Below are 24,432 nucleotides of genomic sequence, written 5' to 3'. Positions count from 1 at the left end.
AGTTGCAGATGACTTCACGTTTTTCCTTAGCTGGGGGAAGCCTGCCCTGACGTCCTCTCCAGTGGGGATGTGCCCGGCTACTCTGCTTCACCCGGCTCCCACTATGGGTACCCACAAACCGGACCCACACCAGTCTGCTTCGCTCTTGAGATTCCGCCCGCTCCTTTTCTCTCCGGCTTCCCTATTCTTCCAGCTCCCACACTCTGCCCCTGGCTGTTCCTTCTCCCCCGTCCCGGAATCAACTGACTTTCTCACACACACACTTCTCTCTCTAAGCTGCCGGCTCCTCCTCTCTCCTGCCCTGTTTCTATGGGGACAGGCGTCCCACCCGGGCTCTAGGGGAAACCCCACTGCACAGTAAAAACATGTTTATTAATAACATCAACAGTAACTACCCCAGAGTGAGGTATCTTCAGGGGGAAACTGCACCTCCTTGTAAGGGGTCTGCCCACCCCTTACAATCCTTTAAGCGATTCATGCTAAAAAAGTAACTGGTAATGAGGGTCTCACATTTGAAGGGCTGTAAAATTCCAGAAGGATAACAAAGGCTGATTACGTAGCCAGGCAAAATGGTAGTAATTAGTAAAAAGCGAGCATTACCTTTCTGGTTGTGGCTGCTCTCGGTACTCCTAACGACCAATTGAGGTATGTATGGTAGAAGCTAGAATGTATGGGCTCCTTCCAGGTATGAGCTAATTGGTCAAGTGATAGGGGTGTGTTCAAAATGAAGCTGGATGTTTTGCTCTGTGCTTCCAGGACCTGTGATGATGTCACATGGAGGGGAGGAGTCAGGGGGGTCACATGATCAGCTCCTCAGTGTATGCAGGACTCTGCTGTGCTGGTTGTCATGGGGCTGGATGAGGGGAAGTTTGTGTGTGGGGTCTGGAGAGATTTAGTCCATGTCCGCAAGTTGCTTTTTTTTCTTGCGTTTTGGTTTCGTTTTACACTGCACTGTGTCATTGACGAAATGCATGCGTTTTGCTTCCCCAGCAAAGTCTACGATAAATCAGGATTTCCATCCGCACTTTGCTTTTTTTTTCGGCAGCATTTTATTTGGCAAATATTTGTTAATATTGTTGCCTAAAAAAAGCAGCATGTCACTTCTACATTGTGTTATGAGAACATTTTCCACCAATTAAAATAAATGAGGTGTGTCAAAACGCAACCAGAATGTTTAGCTGTGCGCTTGCACTGCTTTTTGGTTGCGTTTTGGATGCATTTTTGTCAAAAACGCAGGTCACCAACTTTTCTTCATTCTCTCTATGTCGGTCTCTCTCGCTCGCGCTCTGTCGCTCTCCGCTTCATACTCACCAATCACCGGCTCGGCTGTCACGACTTCACCTGCTTCTGAAAGTGCCAGCCACTCATTAGGCTCATTTCATATTCTCTACACCTGCTCATTAGGCTCATTTCATATTCACTGCTTTCCCTGGCCACCGGCGCCTATGATTGGTTTTGCAGTCAGACACGCCCCCATGCTGAGTGACAGTAAAATAAATAATTTAAAAAACGGCATGTGATCCCCCCAATTTTGAGACCCAGCCAAGATAAAGCCTCACAGCTGGGGGCTGGTGTTCTCAGACTGGGGAGACCCACATATTTGGGAGCCCTCCAGCCTAAAAATATCAGCCAGCAGCCGCCCGGAATTGCCGTATCCATTAATAGCTCATCCCGATTGCCTTGGTGTGGTGGCATTAGACGTAATAAGGAGTTAATGGCAGCCCACAGCAGCCACTAAGTCCTAGGTTAATAATAGCAGGCGTCTATGAGACACCCCCTCATCACTAATGTGTAAGTAAAAGTAAATAAACACGAACACCGAAAAATTCTTTATTTGAAATAAAAGACAAAAAAGCCACCCTCTTTCACCACTTTATTAACCCCCACAAACACCCCTCCAGGTTCAACGTAATCCACACGAGGTCCCACAAGGCTTCCAGTACTGCTATTTCTGACACAGCGAGCGCCATAGCACAAGGCTTTTCGCTGTGAGCTCCACGCATCAACTGAAGTGAGTCTGCTATCAGCAGTGACGTCACTCAGGTTAGACCCCTTTCACACATCAGTTTTTTGCCGTCAGTCACAATCCGTTGGCTTTACGGATCGGTCGCAAATTGTGGAAAAATTGATGAGACGGATTTGTTTTTCGACGGATCCGACCAGCTAGCTAATTTGATTACTAAATAATAAATTGGAGCATGCTCGGTTAAAAAAAACGGAATCCGTCGCCGGATTCCGTCATTTTACGGATTATGACGGATCACGTGCCCATAGGCTCCATTCTACGATGGATGGCGATGGATCCGTTGCTGTCCGATTTCGACGTAGACAAAAAAATGTTACTTTGTCTGTTGTCTCCATCTGCGAGACAAACAATTTTACACAGATCCGGAGGCCATCCATCGCAAGTACAAGTCGATGAGAAAAAAACGGATCCAGCGGCATTTGATGCCGGATCCGTTGTTTTCAAAATTGAAAGGATTGTGACTGACAGCAAAAAAAACCTGATGTGTGAAAGGGGCCTTAGGGTAAGTTCACACGGCGTTTTTGCGCGTTTTTCGGGTGCATTTTTGGCCTCAAAACTGCATTACTTTGCTTCCCCAGCAAAGTCTATGAGTTTTCATTTTTGCTGTCCGCACACAACTTTTTTTTTAAGCTGCGTTTTTGAGCTTAAAAAAAAAAATAGACATGTCAATTCTTTCCTGCGTTTTTCTGCGTTTTCCCCCCATGCAATGCATTGGAAAAACGCAGAAAAATGCAGAGATCAAAAATGCAGCAAAACGCAGCCAAAAACGCACCAAATCACGGTAAAAACGCATGCGTTTTGCCGCGTTTTTTTGCCGCGGGTGCGTTTATGTGCGTTTTTAGCTGCCAAAAACGCACAAAAACGCAGCGTCAAAAAATGCAGCGTGTGCACATAGCCCTAGCCGCTGCCACAGCTGGAGTCCTTCACCTGTGACCACAAATCAGGCCGTGACACAAAGCCAGAACCATGTGAAAAGAATGAACTCGGGTGAACCTCTGATGTCACAGCTGCGTGCCCCACACTACTGCCTGTCTCACGGCACTGACTGAGGTTCACTCGAGTTCATTTTCATTGCATGTCTGTCTGCTGTCAGTGGGCAGTCATGCTCTATGGTGCTCGTTGTGACAGGACAGGGATGTAGCAGAGCTGAATCGCTGTGGGACCTTGTGTGGAATACTTAGGACCTGCAGGGGTGTTTAGGGATTAGTAAAGTGGTGAAAGAGGGTGTTTTTTTGTATTTTATTCCAAATAAAGGATTTTGGGGGTGTATGTGTTTATTTACTTTCACTTACAGATTAGTGATAGGGGCGGTGTCTCAGACGACTAGATCACTAATCTAGGATTTAGTGGCTGCTGTGGGCTGCCATTAACTCCTTATTACCCTGACTGCCATTGCACCACAGAAACGGGAAGAGCCGGGTCCAGCGCCAGAATTGGCGCATCTTATGGATGCGCCAGTTCTGGGGCGGCTGTGGGTTGATATTGATAGGCTGGAAAGGGCCAAATAACAATGGTCCTTCCCACCCTCACCCTAATAATATTAGCCCCCCAGTTGTCTCCTGCACCTTAGTTGGTTTTAAAAAAAATGGGGGGACCCCACGTCATTTTTAAAAAAATAAATAAATTAATTTTAAAAAAAGCATGGGATTCCCTTTATTTTTCATAACCAGCCAAGGTACAGCAGACAGCTGAGGGTTGCAGCCTGCAGCTGCTGTTCCTGTGCTAGATATGAAAAATGGGGGAGACCCTACGTCATTTTTTTTTTTAACCCTCTAAAAATGGCTGGCCAAGCTCGCTATCGCTCTATCAAGCTATTCTGTTATTTCTTTCTATCTATTCTATTCTTTCTTATTATCTATTCTATATGTTCTTTCTATCATGTACGATACTTTTGGAGCAGAGCCACACACGTACAACTGTTATTTACGTTCCGAGTTGTGTGTGGACAATGTGTGTGGGGTTTGCAGCTGTGCCTATGATGGATATGGAGCACAGCCTCAGTTTCGTACAGTATGTAATTGTAGATTTGACAGAAGGCAGTAAAATCACAGATGTACACGTATGGATGCAAGGCAGGGCCTTGAGGGCCGGTGCCTTGGATGGTGCCTTCCAGGGGGCAGTGCCAAGACTAACACTTAAAAAAACCCTTTTTTTTTTTCTTTTTAAATCGTCCTCCGTCCTCCAAACTCTTTATTAAAACCGGTTTCTTTTTGGAGGAGGGAGGGGGGCGCCGCAGTCATATATATTCACATCTAAGACACACGAATATAAATGTAGCTGTGAGCGCGCCAGTACTTCCGGGGTCAGTGGAGCTCCAATCAGCTCCTTCTCAAGTACATCATCAAGCACTGATCTGAAGAGAAACTCTCCTTGACATGGAATCGAGCAAAGCCTGGCCTTCACTTGCAAATCTCCTGGGCATTTCAGCCATAAGGCCCACCTGGCCGGAATAGAAAGCGCCGCCGATTTGGCAGCCAGTCTTCTAAAATCTGCTGACGCATCAGAGAGAAATGCAGCGGTTCCCTCTAACAGAGGTAAGGAGGACAGAATATCCTCCCCTTGGAACCTTCCTTTTAAGTTTCTTTTCTAGCTCAGCCAGCCATACCGCCAAGGATCTTGCTGTACACGTTGCGGCTATTGCTGGACGTAATGTACCTGCTGAGGACTCCCAGGCATTTTTAAGAAAAAGATCCGCTTTTCTGTCTTTTAGTGACCCCATGTCTTCAAATGGCATAGAGAATTTTTTGGATGCCTTGGCCACTGCCACGTTCAATTTAGGAGCCCCATCCCAGGAGAAACATACAGCTTCTTCAAAAGGGTATTTACACTTGAAAGTTCCAGGCACAGACATCCTCTTGTAATGCCTCTTCCACTATCTGAAAATTAAGGATTGCACTTTGTCGACCACCGGAAAGACCCGACATTTCTTTTGTTATAGTCTTCTAAACATTGAGTCCTGGACAGAACGTTGCAGCCTCTCATATGTCATGCCCATCGTACTCCTGACTGCCTTAATCAGCTTGTCTGTGTTCTCCACAGGAAAACATTGGCGCTCTCCAACATCAGAAGAGGAGGAACAGTCAGAAATAGAGGAACCATCTTCCCCTTCCGATCTACTTGAATCTGCCAAGGTAGGGGGTGAACACCTGCGCTTCTTATAGGGAGGCTCTTCCAAAGACAGGGATTGAAGGGAGCTTTTGACTTCAGACCTAATCATGGATCTGAGATCCGAATCAAAACTCGGGGCCTCCTCAGAAAGGGTCTGCTGGATACTCTCCCTGCGAGAATCGTAGTCCAAGTATGGGCCAGCCCTTGCTTCCAAAGGGCATATTCTTTGTTCTTAAGTCTTGGAGGAACACTTCCTCGGCCGGCTTCTCCACCTAACACAAACATGGAAGGTGGGAAAACCTCTTTACGAAGTGAACTTTCTAAAGATCACTCACAACTCCAGTGTAAAGAGGCGGTACCGGGTCGGGGGAAGGAGCGCTGCCATCCCTGGAGGCTCTTCTGCTGTCGGGTTTGTCACGCTGCTGGCTCTGCTGACTGGACCAAGTACCACTCGTACTAGAGAGTCTTCCACCAGATCCAGTGCCGCTCCGATGATGCTGAGGCTGTGTCTGGTGCTGCTGCTGTGAGACGGATTTCCTGACAGCAGAGAGGGAGGGCGGCTCAGCACCTGTTGCTGCTGCTGATCCTGGTCAATCCTGTTAAAATAGCTTATCTGAATGCACCAAATGTAACTCACCTGGGTGCAGATATATCGCAATAAATAATGCATGTAATACCTAGCTATGAATGGTAATGGATGGTGGGGGTCATTACTGATATGATTATTTTTTAATTCTGTTTTTGCATTTGTATGATTCATTTTATTTTTGTTTGTAAATTTTCATGTCAAAGAGAAAATCAATAAAAATGATTAATTAGAAATAAAAGTGAACTTATGGAGCAACAAGGAACATTTATCCCATCTGATCACTCAGTCACAGAATAATAAACTTTTTCCAATGTTAAATTTATCACCCATTGCTGTCTCCAGTGTAATCAGATCACTAATTTGTAATTTTAATATCCTTAGCTTCTCAGCAGCCTCTCAACATTTCATTAAAGATCACATGGGTAGTTTAAACTATTTCAATATTATAGGAATTAAACATGTGAATAAACCAATGCGGAGTGGAGATGGGTGCAGGAATTATCGTAATAGGCAGGAAAACATTTTAGTTTCTGGAGTTGGACACCAGATGCCATAGAACTAGTTGATTAAATCTAAAGTCAGATCTAAGCATTGGTTTGAACACATAGCTTAAGTCATCTTTTTCCAGGACTGTTTTTTTAATGAGTGTTTGTTTATAACATAACATGGATTGAATAAAGTTATTTTTTAATTTATTTGTTGTGGACTGGAGTGTCAGACTACTTACCCTCGTTTTCTTTGCAACTACCTGTAGTAATTCTCCATTTACGACTCAGATGTCATTATCAGAGCACCATTTTTGGATCTATTTTCCCAACATGGAGTAATGCATCAGGTAAACAGAACACATTTTCTCTTTTTTTGGATTCTGAATGATCATTCTTTTCTTGCATGACCCTCATTCTCTTGAGATGCAGCTCATGGTCAGATGTCCTCATATTTTCCTTTTGAAATTGCAAGTAAAATTCAGAATCCATTGTTCCAGGTTTGGCCCAGGCACTGATACAGATGTCATAGACTCATCTATCCACATAACATTGTTCCAGTAGTCTTTTGGAATGTCAAGATGATCTTTAGCATACTGCAGATGGGAGACTAAAGTCCTATTTTCGAAAACAGTGGCTTGCAATTTTGCCATGTTCAAATTGTTTTTCAGTGTTCTCCTGATGGTGGACTTGAGGTGAACATTGACAATCGCTTCAACAACTCTTCGTCTAAGGCCCTTAGAAATCTCTTTTGTTTGTGCAATGATACACTTCCACAAAAATGTGTTGTGAAGTTCAGACTTTGTGAGATCCTTGTTCTTGAAAACACCACTCCAGTACTTTTGTTATATTTCACTCCTGGGGTGGTATCATTAATTTACGTTTTTTGCCTCTATTTATATAGTTACCAGTCGCTGTCTTCTGCTCTTCCCAGCACTGCTCTGGTACTGTTCCACCATCTTGTGACCGCAGCTCCTGACTGCAAGAAAGTCAGAGCTAATGGACACAAGCTCTTAATATACATCTATGAGAGCCTTGTTCTGGCTCTAACATTGAGTAGTGATCTCAGGCTCACCCAGCAAATACTAGAGTGATCCAGCAGGTCACAACCAGCAGAAGAAGACCAGAGCGGTGCTGAGAACAGAACAAGACAGCATCTGGTAATTTTATTACTTGGGGCAGGTATCATGCATTAGTGATACCACTCAGGTGGTGAACTAAAATAAATACGGGAGTGCTTTAAAGAGTAATTAACCTTTCACAATATTTTTTCATATTTGCAGGATCTGAAAGCCTACACTGCGTATTAAATTAATCCTCCACTTTGCTTGTGCACGCAGACCAGAGCTATAAGCTCGTCTTTTAAGCTGCACACTGTTCAGGGATCTATTAAAGGGGTTGTCCTGTTTAGAATAACAAGTCTGCAGTCACTCTGTGTTACTGCAGACTAGTGAATTCTTACAACGCACCAGTTTCTGAGCTGGGAATGGCGGTCACGTAATTATAATTATCCAATATGCATATTCCCAGCCAGAATCCAACTAGTGAGTGTGCCCGTCTACTATGTGCAGACGTCTAGTGGGCGTTGCCTTGCTAAGTACACTTGCATTGAGTGAGGCCTAAACCACTAGTTAGGTTTTCACCAGTAATATCACATAATTGTGGTCACTTGACCGCCATTACTAGCTTAGAAACCGTCAAATCCTCGCAGCGCACAGTGCGTGCACTGGCAGGACTCACTAGTCTGCAGTCATAAAGAGTGACTGCAGACTTGTCATTCTACATCAGATCAGACAACCCCTTTAAGCAATCGGTTGAGGCATCAAAACCTAGATCCCCACTGATTTGCAGGTAATTAACGTGCCTGCCATATATGAAAGAACGCCAAGAAAGTTTGTTACTATTTGATTTAAATAGATGGTCCACTCACACCTGTTGTCATCTCAGTGACTGAAAACACCAGACTAACTCTACTTTCAAATCATCTGCTAATCCAAAAAGGTTCACATACAGTACTTTGACCACTCTTAGAAGTGATCTTCGATCATTTTCCTCATTTAAAAAAATGCCACAGTATAATTTTTTGATCCATTTCTTTTATTTGCTTCTCTTTATCTACTTTTATGACTCTTCATCGGATGTAGTTTTACATAATTTTTATGCAGAAATATGGAAAATTCTGAATGGTTCATAAAGTTTTCCGCACCACTGTGTTATTAGGATTTTATTTACTTTAAAAAATAGAGACATGTTTGCTAATTGTATTAATTTCCTATTCATCATTTAATACTCAATTACTTTTACTTTTTCATGTAACTTAGCATTTTTTCCTAGTCAAACAAATGGCTACTACCCAGTGTAATTTCTTGGATCTTTAAAAAATTACCGTATATGCCGGCGTATAAGACGACTGGGTGTATAAGACGACCCCCAACTTCTGCCCTAAAAATATAGAATTTGGGATAAACTCACTGTATAAGACTACCCCGCTCCCAAATGAAAAAAAGTCTGCAGGTACTGTATATAGCAGCAAAACTGTCACTTATAAACATAAGGTTGTTTCAAACATGTACGGTAAAGCTAAAACTTTGCAAAACAAACAAGAGAGCAAGTGTCTGGTGATCATAACTGTAAGCTGCGATATTGTAACAGGTCTTGCTGGCGTATGCTTCAGTATGCTAAGAGCAGGGGGCCGCACTGTGTGAGGAGGTGTTTTTTTTACTGTCCAGTATAACCAATAGGATTAGTGCAGGGGCAGGGGAGTCACCGGGCCGAGAAAGGGGGCGAGGTCGGCAGCACTTACGGTACTGTAGCAATATGCACACTTACACCAGCATGTAAGCTCTTCATTAATGTCCCTGCATGGATGCGAGGGGAATCTGGCGTTACTGCACTAATCCTATTGGTTATACTGGACAGTGAAAAAAAAACACCTCCTCACACAGTGCGGCCCCCTGCTATATATCCGCTATATATCCGCTGTATATGCTGTATGATATATATGATATATGTGTATATCCGGCGTATAAGACGACCCCCCACTGTAGCCATTATTTTAAGGGGGTAAAAAGTCGTCTTATACGCCAGTATATACGGTACTTTCTTTCTGGATAGACATAAATATGTCTTCTGTGTGTTAATTCTTTGTTGTGAAAGAAAGCTAATTTCTCGTTAAAAAAGTTCCATATTATGAGAATGAAAAGGTCTTCTTCCTTAGGTAAATTCTCTGATGCCTAACAAAGCTTGATTTCTGAATGAAACATTTCCCACATTCTGAGCATGAAAATGGCTTCTCCCCTGTGTGAAGTCTTACGTGTGTAACAAGACATGATCTTTGATTAAAACATTTGCCACATTCTGAACATGAATATGGATTGTCTCCTGTGTGATTCTTTCATGTTCTACAACATCTGTTTTCTGACTAAAACATTTCTCACATTCTGAACATGAAAATGGCTTCTCCCCTGTGTGAATTCTCTGATGGTTAACCAGAGTTGACTTTTTTGAGAAGCGTTTTCCACATTCTGAACATGAAAATGGTTTCTCCCCTGTATGAATTTTATGATGTCTGACAAGACCTGCTTTCTGAGTAAAACTTTTTTGACATTCTGAACATAAATATGGCTTAAATTTCCTCTTTCTTGTGAGAGCGCTTTGATGTTCAACATTTCTTCTGCCTCTTATATTTGACCTAACAGTTTGAAATGAATCAGAAGATATGACCTGTTGAAATGGATCAGATGATAGAAGGGATGCAGGAATATTTAGGGTCAAGGCACGATCTTCATGTGTATCTGGTGTGACATAATGATCATCTGCCAAAAAATAAAACCAAATTTGTTATTTTATCAAAAACAGTTCTCTGAAATAATAATAATTGTACTATATAATATATTTTAAACCATTTCCATACAAATTGTAGTAAAATTAAATTATAAAGTAAAACAGTGGTGGCAGCAATAGACCTCAAATCAGGGACTAATAGAGTATCAGGTCAGGTCACCAAGTTGATATTTCCTTCTCTTTTGAAGCTAAGTACTTCCTAGGTTTATATTTTAGTGTGCCTGAGACATCTCATATACTTCCGGCCACTAGATTCAGTTCAGCCCAAAGCCGGGCACAGGGGAGGAGCAGTTTTGGCATGTACAAGGAAGTCACGACTTTGGGCCAAGTGTACAGTTGAAGTTAAGGCTCTTATGTCATAAAAACTAATGAAAACATTAGCTTCCATCACAAATATGGGAACACTGAAGCATCGGAAAAAAAAATACAATTGTGTCTTCTGCTATGGCTATCAGTCACTTGTTCTTTGATAGAATACCTAAGCTTAAGCTACATAAAATATGTATTCAGAAAAGATTTCACTTTTTATTAAGATTAGTTGCTGTTTCCCAAGGGAACTCATAAATCACATGAAGTAGAATGTATTGTATATACAGTATCATATACAGTGCTGGCCAAAAGTATTGGCACCCCTGCAATTCTGTCAGATAATACTCAGTTTCTTCTTCAAAATGATTGCAATCACAAATTCTTTAGTATTATTATCTCCATTTATTTTGCTTGCAATGAAAAAACACAAAAGAGAATGAAACAAAAATCAAATCATTAATCATTTCACACAAAACTCCAAAAATGGGCCGGCCAGACAAAAGTATTGGCCCCCTTAGCCTAATACTTGGTTGCACAACCTTTAGCCAAAATAACTGCGAACAACCGCTTCCGGTAACCATCAATGAGTTTCTTACAATGCTCTGCAGGAATTTTAGACCATTCTTCTTTGGCAAACTGCTCCAGGTCCCTGAGATTTGAAGGGTGCCGCCTTCAAACTGCCATTTTGAGATCTCTCCACAGGTGTTCTATGCGATTCAGGTCTGGACTCATTGCTGGCCACTTTAGTAGTCTCCAGTGCTTGCTATCAAACCATTTTCTAGTGCTTTTTGAAGTGTGTTTTGGGTCATTGTCCTGCTGGAAGACCTATGACCTCTGAGGATACCCAGCTTTCTCACACTGGGCCCTACATTATGCTGCAAAATTTGTTGGTAGTCTTCAGTACTGTATTAAACAACTAATCTAAATCCACCACATTTGTAAATACATTCTGTTACTTTATATGATATCAAACTATGATTTACTTATGTTGGCATTCTCCAGTGATTTCACTGCTGCAAAAGAGTCCATGGTCAGGCTGAAGGTGATGCTGCATAATGCATACACAATGCACATGATCACCCAGCCTGAGAATGTGAACAAACTGTGAATCTGAGCAACTACGCGACAATGGTCCGGTAATTTTGACAGAGAGCTTAAAATCTCTGAGATACACGTCTTTACCAGCTATAAGTTTAGAACTGTAAACTGATTCTGATTATCATTGTGCTACAATTGGGTCCGCACCAGTCTTGGTTACCTGACTTTGCTTCCAAATTTTCCTCTGATCTGTCCAAGTACTTGACTTAAAGACTGTTTGATTTCTCTTTTTAATGCCTGGCCTAAGACTTGAACTGCTGCTAGGTATTGACCGTAACTAAGTGTGCTATCTGGTTTATGAAAACATGAAGAAAAGCAGAAATGGGAGGAACAGGTTTATTGACGATAAGACAAGTTACACTTTTCAAACCCCCTGATGTAATTTCCTTTTCCTGTCTTATCGTGTATATACATTTCTGAGGTTTGTTACTATAATATGGCTTGAGGAAGATGTTAGTCTAGTGTGGAAATGTGGAGGTCACCTGAGCTGTAGTATGTTTGTTTAAACGTAATAAGAATATCTGTGTATGTAAATAATCAAAATGTAGATTTAGATGCAAAATTATCTGTCTGTCTATGTAGCCATCGCATGGACCCATAGTATAATTCTAAGCTGTATATTGGAAAAAGTTAGCCAAAGTATAAATGAACAAAGGAGATATTCATTAAGTTAATTGGTAGCCTTATCAGTAAAATTCACAGGAGAAGGAATGTAGTATTTGTGGGATGAGGCGGGTGATCCCATACTCCCATGTATTATTTCTACAGAAACTCATCGTCGTCGCTTACTGCCTTCAAAGTGTATTATTTGGGATGATGTATGATCTCATGCATTCTCCCAATGCTGCCCATATGCACTCCCCCCTAATTATTCTTTATCAGTATGTGTGAGCAAATGGAAAAGTTTTTGTAAATATCTTTCAGGCTGAAATGATGTGTTTAATGCTGGAACAATAGAATACATGAGTCAGTTGGTGACGCTGGCTGAAAAGAGAGCATGTCTGTGTTCTTTGTCTTATATACATTGATATATATATATTGGCACCGATACACAGCTAATATGGCATCGTCTCTGGATATCCCAAATGAGGACTCCATTAGCAGTCTTCAACACAAATTCCTCCCTTGACAGTTTGGCGCACCAGCGTAGAGCTCCTTCAAGGACGCATTACTGACCTGGAGATACCGATGGTTTGGATGTCACGGATTGAGACCTCCCTCCGCTCCAACCAGGCTGATCACCTCCGACCCCACGGGTAAGTGTTACATACTGTGTATTCACTACCGTTGTGGTTCGTTTTGGAGAGGAGGCAGTGACGGGCTGTGTGTCCATATCGGTGTTAAAAGGTACCTGATTGTGACTCAGGGGTAGTGCCCGCTGGAGCTCAGAGCACGATCCCAGCCCTGAGGTGTGGATCGAGTGTCACACGGGATCCAGAGGACGGTTGTTAGGGCAGGAAAGATGGTGGTGGCTGGATATAGCTAGTTAGACTGACCCGGTCTGTAATTAAAGACGCGGGGGGGTTCCCGTGACTGAAGATAGGGATTAGGACATTAAGTTTGATACAGTTGACCAAGTCCGGAGGTCTGGACATTCTTGTATATGCATGTACATTTTTGTACGTCCTCCTCCTTTCATGAGACAGATCCTCAATGAAAGAAGATAGGGATTAGGACAATAAAAAATATTGGTGCAGCTGATCAAGTCCGGAGGGAATACATTTTGTACCCCTCCTCCAAGCGCGGGATACCCTTATTACTATATAGCTGAGGAGTTGCCAGCTAGTATAGAGGTGTAGCCTTAAGTTCCGGGCCGGGCTTTAATGTACGCCGCATAGTTATATTAGTGTAATCCAGACACCATCAAGATAGCAAAAATGTTTAGAACGGAGAAGACAAGGTTAAAGAAAAAAAAAAAAAAAAAAAAAAGCTGAGGATTCACAGTGGATTTAGTAAGCATTCCTTAGGGAGGGGCACGTGCTGGAGAGAGTTCAGCTGTGTAACGTGCACCGGAGATTTCCAGAGTATTATTTGTTGATTGATGCTGAATTGTTTAATAGAGTATTGCAGATATTGCTATCAGAAAGATATATTGAGGTCAAAGAAGAGGATGAGCGAGGATATCTTGTGTTTTTCTATATGTTACCCGAGTCTGAGGACAGATCTGAGGGTCCTCTGACAGGTTGTTTTGTTGCTGCCCCACAACCTGATCCCCATTTTATTCCCCGTCCCGGAGATATTCACAGATGCTGCAGTCACTAGACAGCATCCCTTAACCCTTTCCACACCCATACCCCTTTTCCCTCCCATACCTGCAATGCCGTCTCTCCCCTTACCGGCCAGTCTGCCGTCACACTCCCCAATTACCAATCCCCTCCCCTTGGATCCCCCTCCTTCCCCTAGGACACATAGTGAGCCTTACCCCGAACCTGACGAGGAAGAGCCCTCATTTAAATATGTCCCTTTCAACCCCACCCAGTCAGCGGCATTAATCCCCTGCCTGCCAGATCCCAGCATTAACCCTATGCGATTTTATAGGAAGATGCTACAGGTCCATCAGTTATACTCAGCTGCACGGAAGGACCTAGATAATCTCACCAAAGTAAAAGCAGGAGACAGTTTTTGGCCCTTAATGGAGCCCCATCTAACAATGCCCCCAGGCACTGATGACACCATTTTCCAAAGTGGACAACAGTATTGAGCCGCTTTAAAAAGATGGGCTCAAGATCAATTGGTATATACAAATGTGCCGGTGCAGCCCCCGCCACAGCCCATGCCCCAACAAAGTCCAAACCCCGTATACGTAGCTCCCAATCAATAAAGCCAGCAATAGAATTGTTGGCGTTGTGGTCAGCCCAGTCACTATCAAAAGAAAGTGTCACACCCCCAAATCTCAGTGTTTGGCCAGGTACCCTCGAAAACGTAACCAAAACTTGCAACACATAAATTTACAATAAAGGTGTTCCCTGTAGATCCAGTAATGATCTACCTGAAGCCAAGTGTGCCTTTTCCCAGAGTAGGAGATTTCCCAAGATACTGCCCACAGTCCGGCTGCACCCAGGAGTCTGCCCCAACCTTCCCTAATGACACAGGGGGGAGCCCCGGACTGCTTGTTTTTGTTGCAGTGATTTCCAGTCCCAAGCTACCCGCTCTAATGATGCTCTCCATTCCACTCCATCAATCTTAAGGTTTCTATAATATATGTTTCTGTAGTACTTTTGTTTCTGCTGGCTGACACGGTACAGAAATATATTATATATATTTCTATAGTGAAAGTTCTGCCCATAGTTTCTTTTCTTGTATCTGTTTTCCCCACCAGCTGTTCTAACATTGCGCATCCTGAAGGAGACAGGGGGGGCATAAGTCAGCGCAGGGATGTGTAGGAGTGTTTTCAGTAAGCTGCTGCTAGTCACATGTTGTAGGAGAGCAGAGGAAAAAAAAATAAGGAAGTAGAGAAAAGTAAAAAAAAAAAAAAAGAAAAAAAAAAGGTAGTTTCAGCAGATTTACAAAGCTGTTTCTGTCTTATGTACTAACAAGTGTTTTTTTCCGGCTGGTGGAGTGGATTTTGTTTAATCCTTAGAGTTCAAAATTTCATAGGAGATTATCAATAGTATTCTGCTGCTATTTAAATAATTAAATTAATTTTGCAGGGAAAAGTATATTTTTTAAACTATACAAATTAGGGGTGTTTTTTTGTTTTCATGGTTATGTTTTTGTTTTGTATTATTTTTGCATACAAACTGCCAATATTGATTACTTTCCTTTTCTTTTGTAGATACAGAATATCTATAAACCGTCTTGTAAGGTTTCAAAATTCCCCAGTAAAGTATAGGTTATATTTCTCGGTTGTTTCATCATATTGTCTGCTGTTATAAACCTGTAAGTTTTGCCAAAATAGTATGTAAAACAAAACATAAAAAGGGGGGAAAAGTAGATATCTATTATATTTTCCCAGCAGTATAAGGCACAGCAGACATATTGGATAGGCTTTAAAGCTGGCCTTTCTTTTACAACAGTTATGTCATGTTTATTAGACTACTATGAAACATGTCTGTTATAGGAATGATCTAATGCATATTTCTTTTAGTTTTTGTTTTTATAGATGGAATCAGATGGTGGTCGATTCTGCACTGGATATGCTACGGTTTGCACAACATGAGGTAGTCTAAATTTAGGCCACTCCCTCCCATCCTATCGGTACAGCAAGAAGTGACGTAAGTGCCTCTCTAGATGGGTGGAGCAGAGGTAGGTAAGATAGTCAAAATGTATGTAGGATGTAGATATTTCCTGTTGTCAAATAAGCTAGGTATGCCGAAAAGAAAGTCTAGATCTGAGCTGATGGAATTGGATGGAGATCCCCGCACAGGTGCAGCTGACCAAGAAGCAGTGAACGGGCCTATAATTGAGGAGTCCTTTACCATGCATAAAGACCATGCCTCGGTGACACCGGTCACGTCAGTGACTTCTGTCACTCCTTGTGTTCTTAAATCCCTACAGGAACAAGTGAACCAATAAAAAGTGAAGTGCGAGACGCAGGGAGCCGGCTGACTGAGGAAGGTCTGTGGATGAAGGGCGGTAAGCTTTCTCTGCCATGAGATCTCTTCTTAATGATGGCCCAAGTAACATGGACTAACATCTGTGACAGTTGGATATCAGTGTGCGCTTTGGTGACGCCAGGGTTCAGTACCCAGGTAGGCAAACTCACCCGGTCTTGTGAAGCACGTTTTTAAAACAATGAGAAAAAACTGTAAAGAGTCCGCAGAAACACCCTGCATCTGCTCTACCCATTCTTAGAGACTGCAAACTGATTATAGATGTATATCATGAGCACGTTGTATGCAAGTCTGTGCGTGTTGTGTAGATTTCTTTCCAGGTCTGGTCAGAGGCTTTCCAGTGCAGAAAACGACGTCATTGCTGAAAATCCACATAATGCAAGTGGTATGTAAAAAACAAACTAATATGTTGTAAACCAATGCGTGTTTTGTTTCTCTTTAGTGTGTGTTTTGTTTCTCTTTAGTAATAAACAGGTTCCAATGTAAAATGTTTTTCTTTGGTCTAGCGCAAAGCATGTATAATTTTCATATGATTGACTAATTAGAGAAATAAACAAGTGTATTTTCTAATTCCAGATCCTAAATCAGAGTTAGTAGTATATGGTTTTCGGTCAGGAGACTGATTAATCCTAAAAAGACACAGAAATTTCGATAAAGCTCAATGGCAGGACAACATGGATTCACGCACCGCATTGCAGAAGGGTCGATCCACCGAAGCTGCACTAAGCGTCCTGCTCATATTTATCCTTTACAAAAAACCTGTACAATCCCAAACCATCATTGCCGAAACAGTTAGAAGAGAGGACTTAGAGAACCTTGAGACATGGGAAAGTCCAACTACAAAGGGTGAGGACTCGCCTAGGGGTCCTTGGTCTCAAACCGGTGAAGAAATCCCATTCCCCTCTCCACCCATGCCTCAACGTTCAGTCAGGCAGGATTTCCCAACAGATCTTTCTTCCTCTTTTCCTAAGGGAACACAGTGTGACGGGGTGTACAGCAGAGCAAGGAGAGACAACAGGCCGAGGAACGATCCAACAGATTTATTCACAAGAACACTGGAACAGCACAAGATAAGTCCACGTAAAACAGATTCGGGGGCCCTTCCCGACAATCCTCGGACCGGATTACAAAGCAATCGTCCTTACAGTAGTCCAAAGAGTTCCACACAATCCCACGGGCCGCCACACAGGCCTAGCTCCGTCCGTGTCCACAGCCACACAGGCTGGAGCTCCTGCTCCCTTCAAGTTTCAGCTCACTCTGCCTGAATCTCCCAGGTAAGCAGAGTTTACACTAGTTGGACTCTAGGCCCACCTCCCCCTACTCCCAGGGATGGAAGTGCCTCAAGAGGATATAACCTTGCATTTTAGGGGGGTGATTACCTACAACAATAGAAATGTACACAGAAGTAGTTCAAATAAGACAATGAACCCAGCTTGAAATAGGAATCTGTACAGCATATACAGTGAGAGGGTAAATTACATCTTCACACACAGTACCCTTAGTATTTGGAAATGGCAGAAGTAAGTCAAGGGGGGACTGTTGAGGGTACGAATTGAGTAACCTAAAATACTTAATTCAGCCATTTCATAGACTCAAAAATGTGGTTTGGTTAATGTAATCTAACCATTTACAAATGTTTTTGTCTCCTACTAACTCTCATGAATATATTCAGTGATTTTCCTTAATATAAAATGCTAGCTACGGATTCTCTCATCTCGGGAATAGTTTTGGAAGAGCCTATCCCATCAGGCTGATGTCTCCCCGGCCTAGTCTGCTGAGCACTGGTAATCACACGCGAGTTGACGTCACATCTCAGAAACCAATGGACCCGACACAACCGAAGCAGAAAGCGGCTGCTATTCAACCCATTATCCCAGAAGGTTTTTCCAAGTCTGTGCCACAAACTGTTCACATGAAGCCTCATCATGTTTTGTTGTTTTTTGTTTTTTGTTTTTTTTTATCAAGAGCAGATTATCTAGGTTCACAAAGTGACCCTAAGTGGACCAGCACTGACTAAGCATCCTCCTTTTTGTTTCATATCCGGAAAGAAGAACCATGGACAATTTCCAAATGTCCTTTTGTTGTTTTTTTGTTTAATTATGTGCTAATTTTTAAATAAGGTCTAGATTCAATCTTTCTTAATCAGGATAATGTGCCCTAATGAGTGTAATAACGCCAATTCTAATAGCCCCTATAAATCATAGAGTTATGTTTAATAAATAAAAATAAGTACTTAAGGGAGGAGCTAAAACCTATAGTGTTAAATTAAACAACAATCCCATAGAAAGCCCACATATATAGATATGGATATAATTAAAGTCCTAAAGGCAATAGGTCACAAATAAGTCTCAAATAATAAAATATATCTAAATGGGGAAAATTTTTAAATTTAAGGTTAATAATATTCACAGATATTTTATTAAGGGGGGACTGTGGAGGTCACCTGAGCTGTAGTATGTTTGTTTAAACGTAATAAGAATATCTGTGTATGTAAATAATCAAAATGTAGATTTAGATGCAAAATTATCTGTCTGTCTATGTAGCCATCGCATGGACCCATAGTATAATTCTAAGCTGTATATTGGAAAAAGTTAGCCAAAGTATAAATGAACAAAGGAGATATTCATTAAGTTAATTGGTAGCCTTATCAGTAAAATTCACAGGAGAAGGAATGTAGTATTTGTGGGATGAGGCGGGTGATCCCATACTCCCATGTATTATTTCTACAGAAACTCATCGTCGCTTACTGCCTTCAAAGTGTATTATTTGGGATGATGTATGATCTCATGCATTCTCCCAATGCTGCCCATATGCACTCCCCCCTAATTATTCTTTATCAGTATGTGTGAGCAAATGGAAAAGTTTTTGTAAATATCTTTCAGGCTGAAATGATGTGTTTAATGCTGGAACAATAGAATACATGAGTCAGTTGGTGACGCTGGCTGAAAAGAGAGCATGTCTGTGTTCTTTGTCTTATATACATTGATATATATATATTGGCACCGATACACAGCTAATATGGCATAGTCTCTGGATATCCCAAATGAGGACTCCATTAGCAGTCCTCAACGCAAATTCCTCCCTTGACAGAAACACCTATTTTACCCTGAATAAGCCTATAACTTCCATATCTTCACCTTTTCATAAATCATTAAGACCACTGGTTATCCTTTCTTTGATTTTTTTTTTTTTAATTTTTATTGTCCAACTGGCAATTGCTATGACTGACTTACTGGTATTTTGGGTCGAACTTCAGCTGATCTCCCATAATTTGGCTTTGAAACAGCATTGTGCCAGGCAATAGCACATCCTTGTAAGGTGAGCATGTTATCCTCACACCTTTGATGCTTTTGCGGTTACCATTAAATTCAGAAGGACATCTGTGCTATGAGGCGCCCTGTATTTTTTTTCATTGGGTATCAATATTACCAGGTCAGGGCATATGGGTAAAACAAGGAAGCCGCGGAGACACCATCACGTTTCTCAACGCTGACAGGTAACTAGCCAGGTCTTTCACCGGGAAGGAAAAACCACGGTAAGGGCAGTCTCCGGTCAAGGACACCACCTATGCCAAAACTTGGTATCCATCCACAGACAGCTGTTTCGGGGTATTTGCCCCTCATCAGTGTGGAGTAGGAAACTGGCTAGTGGGAGCAATGCCTAGTAGAAGACTATATAGGTAAGGATGGTTGACCTTAGGGAGAGCAACATCCAGCACCGCGGAGCACCATCACGGGTTTTCTCCACGCAGTGATTCTAGAGCAATGCCAGCTGGGAAATATGCAAAACAAGGAAGTCACAGAGACACCATCACATGTTTCTCAACGCTGGCAGGTAACTAGCCAGGTCTTTCACCGTGAAGGAAAAACCACGGGAAGGGCAGTCTCCGGTCAAGGAAACCACCTATGCCAAAACATGGTATCCATCCACAGACAGCTTTTTTCGGGGTATTTGTCCCTCATCAGTGTGGAGTAGGAAACTGGCTAGTGGGAGCACTGCCTAGTAGAAGACTATATAGGTAAGGATGGTTGACCTTAGGGAGATCAACATCCAGCACCGCGGAGCACCATCACGTGTTTTCTCAACGCAGTGATTGATCTCCCTAAGGTCAACCATCCTTACCTATATAGTCTTCTACTAGGCATTGCTCCCACTAGCCAGTTTCCTACTCTACACTGATGAGGGGCAAATACCCCAAAACAGCTGTCTGTGGATGGATACCATGTTTTGGCATAGGTGGTTACCTTGACCGGAGACTGCCCTTCCCGTGGTTTTTCCTTCCCGGTGAAAGACCTGGCTAGTTACCTGCCAGCGTTGAGAAACATGTGATGGTGTCTCCGCGGCTTCCTTGTTTTGCATATTTCCCAGGGGGTATTGCTCTAGAATCACTGCGTTGAGAAAACACGTGATGGTGTTCCACGGTGCTGTATGTTGATCTCCCTAAGGTCAACCATCCTTACCTATATAGTCTTCTACTAGGCATTGCTCCCACTAGCCAGTTTCCTACTCCACATTGATGAGGGGCAAATACCCTGAAACAGCTGTCTGTGGATGGATACCATGTTTTGGCATAGGTGGTTTCCTTGACCGGAGACTGCCCTTCCCGTGGTTTTTCCTTCCCGGTGAAAGACCTGGCTAGTTACCTGCCAGCGTTGAGAAACATGTGATGGTGTCTCCGCGGCTTCCTTGTTTTGCATATTTCCCAGGGGGCATTGCTCTAGAATCACTGCGTTGAGAAAACACGTGATGGTGCTCCGCGGTGCTGGATGTTGATCTCCCTAAGGTCAACCATCCTTACCTATAAAGGGCATATGGGTAAGGCCGGGGCCACACGGGGATCTACTGCGATCCTCGCATGACACTCGGCTCACGCTGGCAGCACAGCAGGAGCCGAGTGTCACTGCGACTGAGGTCCGATCATGTGATCGGACCTCAGCTGCGGGGGCGGGCCGGCTCTGAGGAGGGGCAGGCAGGCGCTGTGGACTTATCTCCCTCTCTCCTCCGTTGACGGCTATAGCCATTCTCGCCCTGCACTCGCGGTACACCGGTGTACCACGAGTGCAGTGTGGTTTTTTTCGCGCCCCATAGACTTGAAAGGGTCCGAAAGAAACAAGACTCGCATTACAATCGCAGCATGCTGCGATTGTTTTCTTGGTCCGATTAGGGCTGAGAAAATAGTCGCTCATGGATGCTGGGACATAGGCTAATATTGGTCCGAGTGCAATGCGATAAATGATCGCATTCCACTCACTTCGATTTTCATGCCGTGTGGCTTAGGCCTAAACCTCTTGAGTGAAGTATCAGATGGTAATGGGTTCTGAAACATTGGACTGGAGTTGGAGGTGCTGTGATAATGGGTATTACAGCCTCCAGCTAGACAAGGTTGTGGCTTCACTCAGTCGACTAACCCGTTCAGGATAATGGTCTTAGTGCCCTCATAAGTGGGCTCAGTGTCTTCCTCTCGGTGTAGGGAAGTGGAATTCAGAGTTTATTTCATGGGACAGTGTTTTAAATAAAGCCCAAGACTAATTGTAGGCCGTAAATGGAAAGAGTATCCGATTTGCTTAACTGAGGTCTTAAAATGTCACAGCGAACCTAACTTTTTTTTTACATAATTGTGTCCTAGAGCTGAGGATTATACTAGATAAATATAAAGGTGCAGACATTATTTCCTTTAATAGTAACTTTGTAGGAGAAATTTCTGACAACTACTTTCTAGCACTTAGAATGCACTAGCATGTAGTGTTGTACCTTTATTTCATGAGTGAGTTGTGCTTACAAAAAGAATGCTCGGGGTTTTTAGCGTGAGAAAATTGGCTTTTACATACCAGTACACCCTGCGGCAGACTGGTAATGCTTCTATCTTCCATATCAGGATCTTAGGATTCTGAGTTCAATTCCATACTTATGACAAGCTATAAAAGTCATATAGGTCGCAATGTGTATTACACTCCGTGTATGTATATTATGTTATATCTTTTAAAAGATTTGTTAAGATGCCATTCCTTTTCTCTCTAGTCTTATACCTTGTTATGACTTAAAAAAATTTAAATAAAGAATTTATAAACAAAAAAAAAGTATATTTAGAGATGAACAAATAGATTTGTGGCACTACAATTCACAGATCCATCTGCCACATCAGTAGTCTGTGGCCATTGAACGGGAGACTTGTGAATTTCTTACCTTTCAGAATGGCAGGTACAGCTTTTTATTAACAGAAGGGGTGTGATGGGTTTTCCAGCTAATCGAAAGCCAATCCCAGAAGGTAAAAGATTTACGAGCCTCCGATCCAACAGTCAAGAGATTACTGACCAGGCTGATAGATCGGAATCATGAGAATCAATCTACCTATCTCTACCATTGAGCACAGAGTCCAGGTGTTAAGGCCCCGTCACACTAAGCAACATCGCTAGCAACATCGCTGCTAACGAACAACTTTTGTGACGTAGCAGCGATGTTGCTAGTGATGTTGCTTAGTGTGACATCCAGCAACAACCTGGCCCCTGCTGTGAGGTCGTTGGTTGTTGCTGAATGTCCAGGGCCATTTTTTAGTTGTTGCTGTCCCACTGTGAAGCACAGATCGCTGTGTGTGACAGCAACAACTAAATGTGCAGGCAGCAGGAGCCGGCTTCTGCGGACACTGGTAACCATGGTAAACATCGGGTAACCAAGAAGCCCTGTCCTTGGTTACCCGATATTTACCTTCGTTACCAGCCTCCTCCGCTCTCACTGTCAGTGCCGGCTCCTGCTTCTTGCACGTGTAGCAGAGTACACATCGGTAATGAACCCCATGTGTACTGTAGCTAGGAGAGCAGGGAGCCAGCGCTAAGCGGTGTGCGCTGCTCCCTGCTCTGTGCACATGTAGCTGCAGCACACATCGGGTAATTAACCCGATGTGTGCTGTAATTAGGAGAGCAGGGAGCCAGCGCTAAGCGGTGTGCGCTGCTCCCTGCTCTCTGCACGTGTAGCTGCGTGCGCTGGTAACCAAGGTAAATATCGGGTTGGTTACCCGATATTTACCTTAGTTACCAAGCGCAGCATCTTCCACGCGGCGCTGCTGGCTGGGGGCTGGGACACTGGTTGCTGGTGAACTCACCAGCAACTCGTGTAGCCACGCTCCAGCGATCCCTGCCAGGTCAGGTTACTGGTGGGATCGCTGGAGTGTCGCAGTGTGACATCTCACCAGCAACCTCCTAGCAACTTACCAGCGATCCCTATCAGGTTGGATCGTTGTTGGGATCGCTGGTAAGTTGTTTAGTGTGACTGGGCCTTTAGACCGTAGTTTTTCCTTTGCAACAGCCCAAAAGTGTGCTATTTGTGTAAACAAATTTGTATTCTTTTTTTACGTGCTAAATCTTTAGGTGGAAACAAACTATGTTAACATTCCTTAACAAAATTCAACACATGATTGTAGAATCAATGACTAAATTGAATCTGTGACTTATCTGCATTAAGTGGTCACTACTCACCTATGTGGTTATCCATAGGAACCTCCTCTTTACAACGGTCATCACCCCTTACATATGTCTCTATATTATTAATATAGGTCACATCTTTAGCCTGAAACAAATATCGTAAAAGTCATATTCATATAAAGACTTTGGCAAGATGATTTCAAGAACAGAAAAAAAATCTAATGGATGTAGGTCTCCTGTATTAATCCAGCTCTAAAATCGGCTCCTAATTCTAAAAAGCAGTCTCAATAACTAGAAAATTGTGAGAGGATACATACAATATTTAGTGCCTATGATCAGCTTTATAATAACTGGCATCTCCATTAAGTACAAACAAAAATAAAAAACAAAAAACACCAGACTGAATGGCAACTAAATTAGACAGACCCATCTACTTGCATGTTCAATCTCCTTTGGTCTTTAGAACCTCAGCAATTTATCACGCTATATATTCCATTAGGTAATGAAGTAGTTACGCAAAAATATTGGCCCATGAAAATACAATGTTGTTGACACACAGGCAGGGCACATGGATTGATGCTGCTTGTGACTAATTCTGACCCTCACATTGGCAAGGTGCAACAGAAATTTGGATTCAGCTGACCAGGCAACATTTTTTCACCGCTCAGTAATAGAATTTTAGCGCTCTTTTGCCAACTAAAATTTTCATTTCCTGCTTACTGCAGGCAACAATGACACCGGAACCAGTCATCTGCTATTATAGCCCATCTATGCTTAGGAGCAATGAATGCTTTCAGTCACTATAATTGGACACCAGCTCTGTACTCAGCTGCATTTTGCATGACTGTGTACAACATGTTCATTGGAAAAATGCTTGAAATATTTTCCATAAGTTACTTACAGGATCTCATTTAATTTGAGTTTCTTTCTCAATCATAAGAGTAAGTATAGCTCTCGACGCTACTACATGCAAAAGTCCAGTTTTAAAAAAACTGACTAAATAATC

At 42.6% G+C, this 24,432-nt stretch overlaps 1 protein-coding gene across 1 annotated transcript in view; it reads right to left on the bottom strand.

Annotated features, from left to right (window-relative positions):
* LOC142312869 (uncharacterized) overlaps positions 1 to 24,432 on the bottom strand; it is a 288,408-nt gene that overhangs the window by 44,677 nt on the left and 219,299 nt on the right. Inside the window, 4 exon segments of the mRNA XM_075351855.1 lie at positions 9,401 to 9,598; positions 9,601 to 10,002; positions 15,823 to 15,830; positions 23,477 to 23,571. Coding sequence (XP_075207970.1) covers positions 9,401 to 9,598; positions 9,601 to 10,002; positions 15,823 to 15,830; positions 23,477 to 23,571 — 703 coding nt within the window.

The sequence above is a fragment of the Anomaloglossus baeobatrachus genome, chromosome 5 (assembly GCF_048569485.1).
Source record: "Anomaloglossus baeobatrachus isolate aAnoBae1 chromosome 5, aAnoBae1.hap1, whole genome shotgun sequence".
In the NCBI taxonomy this organism is placed as follows: Eukaryota; Metazoa; Chordata; class Amphibia; order Anura; family Aromobatidae; genus Anomaloglossus; species Anomaloglossus baeobatrachus.
This window is presented reverse-complemented; position numbering and strand designations above follow the sequence as displayed.